Genomic DNA, 13128 nt, shown 5'->3' with positions numbered 1-13128 from the left:
GCCATGTTGACCACCCACAATACCCTAGCAATCATATGGCAACAACTTCTCAGAAAACCTCAGCAAAAGCATAGCAAGGCCATTACAATAACCCATAACAACCACAACCGCATAACAACACAGCAACAACCATTCAGAAAACTTTTGGCGACAGCATAGCAACTTCATGATAACCACCCATAAAACCCTAGCAACTGCCCAGCAACACAGTTGCAAACACTCAGAACACTTCAGCAGCAACATAACAACATCATGACAACAACCCACAACACCCTAGCAACCACATAAGAACACAGCAACAACCACCCAGAACACCACAGCAAAGGCATAGCAACACAAGTACAACCACCCACAACACTCTAGCAACCACATAGCAACATGCCAGCAACTGCTCAGAACACTTAGGCAACAGCATAGCAACACCATGACAACTGCCCACAACTCCCTAGCAAGTGCAGGGCAATACACCAACAACCACACAGAAAACCTTTTGCAACAGCATAGCAATGTCATGAAAACCACCTACAATATCCTAGCAACCACATAGCACCAACCACCTTAAAACACCTCAGCAACAGTGTAGCAACGCCACAAGAACCACCAACAACACCCTAGCAATGTGCCGATGTATTTTGCATTGGCAAGCACCACTTGCATTTTCTTTAAAAATGTAAAAATTCACATTTTTATCATTTTATTATGAACCGTGTCTGTATATTTTCTTTAACTTTAAAGAGCTCTGTTTCTCTCTCTTTCTCTTATTTATGAACTGATGTCAGTTTCTAATTGTAGAAGCATGTAGTTAATTTTTTAACAGGGAAATGGGCCAAAGATGTACAGTACAAGCCAGTTATGTGAATTGTTTACAGAAGTATCCTGAAAAAAGTAGCATGAGGATGAGAAATCCCCACCTCCCCAAACAACATGACCTTGATCAGTTCAGTCAGTCTCAGAACCTCCACTATGCATTGATACAAGATATTCTTAAGACTTTGAGTTGGATAAGTGAATTTCAGAGTTTATTGGAACTTTTGGAGCCAGGGCAGTATATGAGAACTAGGCTGTGGTCTCAGGGAAGGTATACACCCCCAGCTGTTCACTGGTATCACTACCTTCAGCTATAGTCACCGCATTCTCACGCGTACCACATGTCATTTTCCCTCTGACCTCTGAAACAACAGCTGGCAAAGACTGCCTGTTACACGCTCATGCATGAAGATATGCATTGTAAATGGAGGATCCTATATGTGGATTCTCTCTCTGTCTCTACGTCATACATACACAGGGGTTGCGTTATCCGAAAATTCCTCGTCATTTACCAATTTGTCTGTCATTTTGACAGATAAAAAAAAGAAAAACATTTTAACCAACTGCATCAGTTTTGACTTCACTGTCTCTCTCACACACACTCCTACTGTGTGTGTGTGCCCTGTCTATTGCTTGGTTGTATTAAGATCTGTAATAACAAGTGCCATCACCAATAACTGCGTCTCTTTTGACCAGTTGTGTTTGGATTTTGAGGAGAAGGTCTCTGAATTAATGACTGCATAAATCAGTCATTATGTTAGTGTGTAACTGCATGATTAGTGTGTTAATGTAATACAATAAAGCATTCAGTCCATCAGAGTGACAGATAAAAATGTTTTGTAGCGCAACCTATGTACATAAGCAAATATACCACAAGGGCATATACTTAAAAACTAGTGGTGCACCGATCAGGACATTTGAGGCCGATACTGATCACTTAAATCATCCGATTTCTTTTTAAAGTGCCCTTTTTTACACTTTCACAAGTTATATGCTGCAGTTATATGTTAATACCCCACACTGTAAAATGGCATTCAATTAAAGTTAAATGTGAAATGCTAACATTCATTTGAAATGAATTTTTTTAAAGTACAAACATAAAATAGAGGTTCTAAATTAAACCAAAATGGGTTTCACTCAGTGTGGTCTAATAGAATCACTTTACCATACATACAGTACATTTTTGTAAAAGGAGATTTTACATTGCTTTTTATACTTATTGCAGCTGTTTCCTGGTGAAATGAACACTAGATGCGCTACAACAACGACTTTTATTCACTTTCACACAAATCACGAATAAAACGGCAGAATATCAGTTCATAAACACTTTGCCCTGTTCCTCAAACAATGCTAGCTCACGACATCAAAATACTTTTACTATAGTGAATAACTTGTAAGGTGATACGTTTAAACGCTTGCTGTACATAACCAACTATATTTACAAGCTTGTTCAAGTGTGATCAAATTGTGCGGTAGCTCAACTGATTGAGCGTTGCACTTGCGATGCAAATGAATGGGGTACGAGTCCTGAAGAGCAGGCGAGTCGACACATGAGTCGAAAGTGTCATAGAAGCACCACAAAATGACGTGGCTGCATAAGCAGTTGCGTTTTTCATCGCACACTTGCTTTTTATGACACTATCGGTAAGGTTTAGGTTTAAGGTTTAGGGTAAGGACTCCCTACTAGGGAGGAAGGTTTAGTTGATTTAAAACTTGATAAAGCATTAACCTGTTTGGGAAAACATTTAACTTGCTTTTAGTGGTCTATACAACTTGGAAGGACTTTTCCTTTAATTTCCACAAAGAACTTTTTTATTCTCTAGTTCTTTAGAAATACACTAATCTAAGGAACTATAATGTTACATCGAGAACTTTTTTCACATAAGGTTTTAAAGGGATAGTTCACCAAAAAATGAAAATTCTCTTATCATTTACTCACCCTTGTCCCATTCCAGATGTGTATGACTTTCTCTCTTCTGTAGAACACAAATGAAGACTTTTAGAAACATATCTCAGCTCTGTAGGTCCATACAATGCAAGTGGATGGTGATTAGACCTTTATAGCTCCAAAAATTACATACAAGAAACATAAACGTAATCCATACGACTGAAATTGAAACTAAACAGTCACCACGTGTGACTTTCAGATGTAAAAGTGAAAGTGAAAGTGGAGAATTTTCATTTTTGGGGGAACTATCCCTTTAAGAACCCTATATAGCAAAAAACAAAACAAATTTGTGGTAACCGTAGGGTTCTTCACTGAACCTATTGTGCTGCCATTTAAGAACCATTGAGGAACCTTCATTTGTAAGATGCTTCTCAACCCAGGGTAAGATGTGCCATTTTTCTGTCGTCTAAGCAAGGAGAAATTACATATTAGTAAAACTAAAATGCCTGTATGTATTTCAGGATGTCTCCTATCAACTGAAATCATGTTAAAAAGCATCTATAATCCATTTAAATATAACTTGGCCCTTGCTCCTCTCTGCCCTATTCCTAAATAACTTTCCTCTCTGCCCTATTCCTTTAAACTTTCCTCTGTCTTCAATTTTGACCCATCTGGCTGTTTTCCAGCCCTTTTACTCAGGGGATCCAAATATAATCACTACCCTTGGGAGCATATGTTACGATTCAATTAGCTGTCAATTTTAACAACTGCGGCTTGTGAATTTAGGGCACGACTCTTCGGTCCCCTGGGTGCCCTCTGTGTCTAACAGGTGTTCTCCACTATATGAGACTATTGACAAACACCTCTGCCACTTACCCACAAAACAGTTCACAGGCCAGTTTACAGCTTGCATTTCATCAAAACGAGGGGAGGGAAGTTATTTAGTGACATGGCAAGGAGGGGGGCTTGGATTTAAGGCCTTGTATTTTGTTCCTTAGTAGATACATGGTGTGCTGGCCAGCTTCCTCAAGAGTTTTCTGATCCTCTTATTTATTTGAATTACTCTAGAGACGTTTACAGAATGCAGAGGACGGGTATGAGCCCTCCCCCATCCATTTCCTATGTTGTATGGTTCCTCTCGCTGGACACATGGTTATCGTCTGCATGCTAACAGCCTTTCCCAGTCAAAGCCATCATCCGAGCCTGCTGCAGTCAGGCTGTAGTAAACAACTTCTCCGCCAACATTTGTGCAACTTTTAGAGTTCATATTTAAGAAAATGTGCGTCTTAAAAACTTTTCACTTAAAGTCAGCATGAAATGGCGTTTGCAACTAATTTTACTTCCGAAAAGTGTCATTTATTAGTAAAAGTAGAATTAAAAGTAGGTTATAGTGTTTCAATTTATCCACTGGAAATGGATTAATCATGAAAAGTGCATGTTGTAGTGGTAAGGTATACGTGACATCAATTTTTCAGAGGCAGATCAAGTTATTTTGATTAAAATGACCAAGAATTTTTCTTTGGAATGACATGCGCTGAATTGTTCCTAATGAGACCAGGAATGCACATTAAAAACGTAAATAGGGTCTATTTTATTTTAATGTTGATTTTAAAGTATTTTGTTCTGCTCCTTGCATTGATGTATCTAAGTATCTAAGTATCTAAATATCTGAAAATCTTATAGTTTTATTTATCTTGGAAATGGATGAAAAATCCATATTCGATTTATGAAATCCTTCAGAGAGCGGTGGGAACACAGGATGTGGGATTTTATAAAGAGGCATACAGTCAAGGCCTTGTTTTATTGGCAGTAGACTCATTAAAATCACACTGTGAGCAATTTTAATCTAATTTGCTGCAGGCTTTTCCTTGACTGCCTGTGAAATGGACCCGAGCCAGAGAGGCTCAGAGGCTTGCCGCTGCTCTTCCTCAGAGTATGATAATTTGTCGCTGTGAAAACTCGCAGGATTTTGGTTGAGGAGCTGAGTAAAAGAGCTTTTTCCACTCAGAGGAAAATCGCCCTGCCAACTGCGGTTTAATCCACAAAACTGTCATGCACAAAGCCTATTTTTACAAAAACAAATGGGTGACTTACCATGTTTTTAAATATACAGCTTTTCACACATTAAAATATAACAAATATATATTGTAGGTATGAACTATGCATGTTTAATCCCTACTTTCCTTTGACCTAGGGAACTCTTATGGGTCATTCTCAGGAAACCCCCCATCCCTTAATACTGATATCAACAAAGTACTGAACTAAGTCACATTATTTGAGATATGTTCCTCTGTTTAGTGTGTAATGCAAAATAAGTATTAAGAAAAAAAAAAAGATTTGTAAAAAGTTTTTTATGCTCCCATTCATCACATTTTAATGATTCATAGATAGGCCTGTCCTGATTATTACATAATCGCCTGATCAGGATTATTTGATTTAACTGTGATTATAATATAATAGAGTGCAATGCAATGCATATAATATTCAGGTATGCTGGGTAAAGTTGACCATAACTAAAATTGACCAATAAGAGGGACATATTTTATGTATTTGTAAATATTACAATATTTAAAATATAAATTTTCATGTCATTCTACCCCTGAGCAATATTTTGAAAGAAAGTTTTTAGGCCTTTAAGGTAATAATATACCCCTATTTTATGATATGATTCCAATTCATTTTTAATAAGACTCCTTAAGCTTTTTTTAATTGTCATAATTCTAATACACAGTATTTTAAGCACACATATACCTAATAAGTATGAAAATTAATTATCATAATTGTGGCAAGCCTAAAACTGGTGTCTATTGTCTAAAACAGACAATTAAACCATTAATCGCAATTACATGTCTGGCAATTAATGATCAGCCAAAATTCATAATCATGACAGCCCTATTTATAGAATAAAAAACATTTATTCTATCTACGTTTTACTTTTACTGAAATTAAATATAGAACTACATAGTTTTCTTTCCTAAAACAAACATCCTTGCATTTTGAGCTTTTCGTTTAACCCTGTTATCTATTACATTTCCCCCTTTAAAAATAATGCATTGATCTTTCTGACATCATATTTGTAGGAGTGACATCATATTTATTTGACCACATGGTTCTAACAAAGGTTTCTCTTACAGTCTTTATTAGTATTTCAATATATTTGCAATTTGTACCTTTATCAAGCTCAGTAGTAAAAGATAACAGAAAAAAGAATAAGAAAACTGACTATAAATTAAGCAGTGTGGTGCAATTAATTCTTTAAGCTAATGCTGTTATTGGACATTGCACACTGCTATTCAACCTACAACATTTTGAATGTCACAGGGTTAGCACTTTCCTGTTAGCACATATTTCGATGACCCTTATACTTGCTCAAGCATTTGTGTTTGTGGAAACTTTTAGAGAACAACATGTATATCTGACTCATTTTCTTTCTAATAGTGGTCTGTTCTGTGACAAAAGTCATCAAAGGATCTATTGTGGTTGTTCTCAGTCACCATTCAGTGAGTAATGGGCTCTGTGAGTCAGGGATAGCTTTGGCAGGGGTGGCTGTATTACACGCAGGATGGGTTCGTGCTTTCAGGGCAAGGGGTTAGACTGTCAGAATGCTAAAATGCTCTTTAACTGACTTTTACAAGGTTTATCGGTTTTCGCAGTCTTAGTGTCTTAAATCCCTAGAAAGAACATCTTACATTTGATCCGCACACTGACGCTAGGACTTTGCATCCAGCATAGCTGGTTACAATTTGGCATGCAGTTTCATTTTTGGGTGAACTATGCCTTTAAGGCTACAAACATGGGGCCAGAGACACGACTACATGTCTGTATGCAGTCATGTGTCCTTTTATCTCGACTTTCCCTTTACAAGAGTGACACATATCTTTTGATCTGTCTGGGCATGTGTTTCTATGTGTGTGAGCTCACATATGTTAGCATACACACAAGACACATTACACAACGACAGACAGTAATGTGTCATTAATGTGAGCAGTCATGGAAAACGGCTGGTCACCCTCTGACATGTGATGATAATGACCTTTCTCTCATCACACCTTCATTTAGAGGGATATTTACACCACAGACACTGGAGAGAGTGATGAGAGAAGTTGAAAGTCCCCTTGATGAGTATGATGACATCATTTTATGGCCATATAGGCTTTATTCAGATGTAGATAATTATGATGATGTGACACACATTATTATTATTTATTACAAAAGTTGTCTGGGATACTTGATTCTGATTGGTCAGTCGCAGCATTCTGTGGTCAAATATTTATGTATAATGACAGCAATTATAAAGAACGAAGAAAATATCCCGCACACTACTATAGCTTACAAAAACAATTATTACAACGTTTCGGTCTTGCAACCTTCATCAGGAATTTAAATGCTGTTCAGATAATGAAGTAGCATATTACTTGATGGAAGAATTGTTTATTCTGATTTTTTATATGAATAAATGTAACTATTTATTGAACATTGGTGTCTTTTGTATCATATTACTGTTGCTGGAGTTTATAAAAGCAATAAGCCCTATTGGGTTTAAGCCTTATTGCTTCAATAAACCAAATGAAAGCACAATATCCCTTACATATTTGTAGGAAACCTGTACTGTAATGATTTTCATTACTTTCTGTTCCATTAACAGTTCTCGAATGTGCATTCTTCCGCCAATGCAGACGGGATACCTTGTTAACTACCATTCAGTGGGTATTATTACAATATTTCAGGTTCAATACAAGTTAAGCTCAATCGACAGCATTTGTGGCATAATGTTGATTACCACATAAATGAATTTCGCACCGTCTCATCATTTCTTTAAAACAAGCAAAAATCTGGGTTACAGTACAATGGACGTGAATGGGGCCAATCCGTAAACATTAAAACACTCACTGTTTCAAAAGTATAGCCACAAGATGTAAACAATCTGCGTGTTAACGTGATTAAAATCGCTTGCTAACGTTTTCTGTGTACAGTTATATCCAATATTACAACTTCGTTGCCATTACAACGTAACTCTTTAAACCCTTAACTGACTATAAAAACGAAGTTTTAAACAACTTTACAGCTCAAATAATACACAAGTTTCAACAGAAAAATGAACGTTAGTGCTTTTATAAAATTATAAGCTTCACATTTCTGCCTTTAAACCCTCTACAAATTGGCCCCATTCACTTCTATTGTAAGTGTCTCACTGTAACCTCGATTTTTGCTTTTTTAAAAGAAAAGCGAGGACGAGTCAAAATTATTTTTTGTGGTAATCAACATTATGCCACAAATACTTAAATATAAGCTTTATTAGTTTTGTTGTAGTAAGTTTTTATTTATTTATTTAAAGAATGAATAAAATTTCTTTATTAAAAAGTCTTTAAGTCACCATTTGCAAGAATCTGTTCTGTTAAAATATGAAATGATCACATCATTTGCTAACAGGCTGCAGAGAGCAGTTATTCCAATAAGAATTGCATTTCTTGTTTCCAAATATTTCCTCCTGAAAACTAGTAAGAGAATTGTTATTGGAACTGTTAAGGAGCCGGAATCATTAAGAGAAATCAAAAATCAGAACCAAAATTTACATTTACGCATTTGGCAGTTGCTTTTATCCAAAGCGACTTACAATGCACTTATTACAGGGACAATCTCCCCGGAGCAACCCAGAGTTAAGTGCCTTGCTCATGGACACAATGGTGGTGGCTGTGGGGATTGAACCGGCAACCTTCTTCTTACCAGTTCTGTGCTTTAGTCCACTACGCCACCACCACTTAAATCATTACATTGTTAAATTCACTACAGTGTACATATAAGGAGTGTAGAAATAATTTACTTGTACAATGACTGTAACTTGTAATATCAAGTCTGGAAGTACACAGGATACAGTCGTTATGCCTCATGCATTTGTGCCCCTGTAAATTACCGATGCATTGAGTCCAACTCTTCTCATCTTTCCCATTCCAGATCTGGCCACGCCGTACCTAAGAGGCCAGCACAAATTCACTGAGGACGTTGACTGGTCTTACACAGGTGGGTACACCATGAACAAACACCCTTATTGTGTTTTTTTTACCAGTCTTCAGTGCGGCATGCCACTGGCTTCAACCCAACAGTCTTAAAACCCTTTTCTCCTTTGAATGAATGATGGGATAAGGTAACACTTGATGGAAGTGAATAATGTCTGCTCTCCATTAGAAAAGACACCAGTGACTCGACCTTCTGAATGAGAGGGACCAGCACACACTGCCACTGGCCGGCTTGTGCAGCGAGATTAGCTGAAAGTCTTAGACACTTTAACTTTACTAAAGTCTTTTAAAAGAGTGAGTGGTATTCATTATTGTTTCAGTGCCTTGACTTGTGGCTTTTAAATCATGTGGACTGAAGCTAAGAAAATTGTGGGCTAATAGAATATGAGCATGCCTTCCATTAATTCAGTTTGCCTAGACTTTGGGAATAAAGGTCTAGTGTTGGGAATTGTAAACCAGTTCTTTAGAAGTGGTTCATTTAAAAAAAAAATACCACTGATACTGATAGAACACTGTACTAAAATACTCTGTCATTGTCAAAGCAGAAGGATAAGTCTCAAATTCATTAGCTATCCATTTGAATCTGTCTAATGACTCACTCACTAAATCAGTCTGGGGTGCATTTCCCAAAAGCATTATTAGCCAACTATGGTCACAAATTTCCAACATAGTTCAATGATTTGGTGTTTCCCGAAACCATAGTTCCAACTAACATTTGCAAACAGCATCGCACAGTTGTGTGGTTGGAACTACAGCTCTCCACCTGTGGTTAAAAGCATAGTTTCTTGATAGTTTGCTGTGTGGACATCGTTTGACTTTGCTGAGGCTTCTATGTCTTTCATTTCATATATATCCTTTATTTTGTCAAGACTTTAACCACATTTACATGCACTTTGTTCTGGGGTTTTGAGGAAAGCGGCATTCTGAAACTCAATGTAAACTCGAATGCAGCCTTCCTTGCGCCGTTTATCGGTCCGACGAGCCCAAACCAAATCCGAAACTTTGTGTTAGTCATGTTCGTTACTGTCTAGCCCCAAAAATGACATAAAAGAACCATAAAAGCACCATTTAAGTAGTCCATATGACTCGTGCATTTTACTCAAATCCACTGAAAGACATGCGATAACTTTGTGAATCACAAAAGGCTGTGTTTAATAAGTAAATATCTAGTATGCATGCACGGCGCATAAGTGAATGACACGGCTCTGTTGACACACATATATAGCATGCACAGGCTGGTGATGCCCTCGAGCTCTCAGAGCGTGCGCAATATTTCAACGCTCCACACAAACAACATTTCAGATGTAGAAGCTCAATAGTTTGGTTCGCTTATAACATGTTTTAGAACAGCACTGGAGGAGCATTTCACCAGATTTTGAATAAGAAGCAAATTCAACTAATGTCTAGCCCAAATACAGACACTTGCAAGAGTGTTCCAATCTGGAGTGTTCCGACCATCAAAATAAAAGCCAGAGGGTTTTAAAGTTAAAGGTGCATGACTGAAATATATTACTCTTGTATTATAAAATTATAAAAGTCAATAATAATAATTATAATAATAATAATAATTTATTATTATTATTATTATCATTATTATTTGTTTACAAATTACAACAATATTTAAGTTGACTGGGTTCCAAAAAATAACTGTGAATGAAAAGTGGACTATGTGTCCATGTTAAGTGGCGTTCTTATAGGTTTTTGAAGAGTGTGCATGTGCATATGTGCTCAAGTACGTCATGGAAACCCTGAAGTGTGATGTAGAGGGAAACCCCACTATTGCAGAGCAATGCATTTGTCACATTACACAGTGCATGCTGCTTTTTTGTCTTTAGAAGCTTTCTCGCATTTAACTGCTTTCTGGTGTACGTGTAAATTAGCTATTATAATTTGATATCCATTTGATGTCTGCAGAAGCTATTACTACTCCATCTGCGTAACCTCATTAACGACAGCTCTACATTGTTGGAACCAACTTGGTTCAAACGATGGATGTGCGACATCGTTACTACGGTTTTAGTAAACAGTCATGACTAGCTAGTTGATTTCTCAAATGCTGCATCGTACTATGGTGGTTAAGCAGCGAGTTACACCGTTGTAAAGAAAATGCACCCCAGAGCAGTTCTTGGTTTACAGATTTGGAACAAAGTTTTGGTGTAATAATACTTTAAACAAGAACAAATTACTATTTTGGTAAAATATTTTACTGTTTTTGTTTAGTATATACTCAAGACCTATTATTGGGGAAAAATCTACTGTTTTTAACTATTGTTATAGCCATTGACAATAAAGGCTTTTACTATATTTTTGATCTGGAAGTGTGCCTTGATATTCCTTTTTCTTTTTGGATTATTATTTCCTCATTCAAGAGCACTTTCATATATATTTTTTGAAGAACTTTGGAGCATACCAGATTTTGTTTTTTGAACCTATTATTAGGAGTTAAGGTTCCTCAAAAGTACTAAATGAATCGTTAATAGAATCCTTATCATGTAGTTGAATCAGAATCAGAACCAGGGGCCAGATTCACAAAAAACTTTTTAAGAAACAAAAAAGTTCTTGAGATAAATTATAAGAAGTTGTTAAGATTGTTCCTAAGGGCAATTCATAAGAACATTCTTAAGAAGTCTTTTTGGGAATGCAAAACATTCAGAACTTTTTTCTTTCATTTAAATATTTAATCTTGAGTACTTGAGTACACAACTACTCTGTTGTGAAGGAAAGGAGGATACTGATGATGTGTGTGCTCAATGAGTTAGAAACTAAACAAATTAACATGTGAAAGAACACACTTCATTGTGAGGCCCAGCACAGACCTGCGGTGAAAGAGAAAGATACATGTTCCTCTGTTTTAACTCAAATTGTTTCACAGAAAACCTCTCTCTCCTCAAACAAAGGCTGTCAAGCTTCAGTGCTAATTTGTTCACAGACCTCTGGAACTTCAACTGACAGTCAAACAGCGACAATGCTTAAAATTTCCTCCTGATGTGTGGGAAAAGTCTTTTTCATTTTAGTTTTGGTCTTTTGTATCTTTATTTGACTGACTTAAAGGAGAGTGACAGGAAATTAATGGGTAGAGAGGCGTTTCGGCTCAGATTTGAACCTGCATCACCCACATGAGCACCACAGCTCAATGTGTCAAATGCACGATGTTAACTTCAGCACTATGCTCAGATAGAAATGGCAGATAGAAAAATACTTCTAAAGTGTCAAAGAAAACTGCCCAAGAATTGAAGATCCACACAGTGCTTAGTAATTACGAATAATAATGATGGGTCACCTCTTTGTTATGATTAGTGCCGCCTGGATCATCTTTCATCTGCTTACATGATCAGTCCCCTGTTGACACTGTTTTCCAGACCTCAGGCATGGGCTGTGATCCCGCCTCTGGCATCTCTTCCTCTCTGGTCTCCATCTGCTGTGGGGGCTGCAGCTCTTCTGTAATCTACATTCTCAGATAACTTGCGGATAGAGCCGTGCTAGAGATGCCTGCATCCCTCCTCAGCAAAACACCTCCACTGCTCTGTTTACAGTACACACTAGCCTCGGTCGTTGCAGACTTTCTCATTGGTCAGAACTGACCCTTGTAGGGTCCCCAACAAGAGAGCGCAACAGTGCCCCTCCACAAGTATTTTTCTATAGGGACAGATAATCCTTCTTTAACAAGTTCTTAGCCATGAAACAAACCAACCTCCTTCAAAGCGAATCACAACATTACAAAGTTTGACTTGAAGCCAAAAAGTATTTGAAAATTGGATAAAAAGACAAAGGTATAAGACTTAACGTCTTTCATGAAGTAATGAATTACAGTCTCATGAAGCATTGCCAATGATGTAATCTAACTAAAAACGATGGAAAAATATAAAGTTATAGATTTTACAATATATTTTAATTCTATTGCAAAATATTCATAGATATACAAATATAGAAGTAGTTTGGGAGTGTTGGTAGACTGACTATATTGCGTCATTCACGTTGTGTCCTGCAGCACTCGTTTGCCACGCTTTTTACACTAATTGGTGGATTGTTTCTCTTCAGAATCATGGGTAGTAGTTCTTCACCAGGATTTCTGCTATTAAACACGATTTCTATAAAACAATGTTGAAATAACATGGACTGATGACTTCAGCAGAAGCATATACCTTTGATTTACAACCTCAGAGCACATGGTAGGTCTGTCTTTAAAGGTTTATAAGTAATCAGTAAAAATGAATTTGCCTATTGAAAAAATGAATGTGTTTTTTACTTTGGGAACTAGACTGTTGCGCTCTGTTTTGGTTCTGATTTTACTTGGATTCTGGTTCTTTAACGATTTTATTAACAAATCTTTTAGTACTTTTGAGAGAGCACAACCCCAAACTATGCACTAACCAAAAATAAGGAAAAAAAAACCCAGTACAATTCTTGGTTGCATATGTA

At 36.9% G+C, this 13128-nt stretch overlaps 1 protein-coding gene across 3 annotated transcripts in view; it reads left to right on the top strand.

The window, feature by feature from the left end:
• Window positions 1-13128, top strand: part of LOC127436897 (receptor-type tyrosine-protein phosphatase zeta-like) — a 51606-nt gene that overhangs the window by 8754 nt on the left and 29724 nt on the right. For all 3 annotated transcript variants that reach the window (XM_051691388.1, XM_051691390.1, XM_051691389.1), the window contains exon 2: window positions 8648-8713. In XM_051691388.1, coding sequence (XP_051547348.1) covers window positions 8648-8713 — 66 coding nt within the window. The remainder of the gene's footprint in view (window positions 1-8647; window positions 8714-13128) is intronic.

This window comes from Myxocyprinus asiaticus, chromosome 47, assembly GCF_019703515.2.
Source record: "Myxocyprinus asiaticus isolate MX2 ecotype Aquarium Trade chromosome 47, UBuf_Myxa_2, whole genome shotgun sequence".
Taxonomy (NCBI): domain Eukaryota; kingdom Metazoa; phylum Chordata; class Actinopteri; order Cypriniformes; family Catostomidae; genus Myxocyprinus; species Myxocyprinus asiaticus.
The sequence above is the reverse complement of the archived record's forward strand: the minus strand, read 5'-3'. Positions and strand labels throughout refer to the sequence as shown.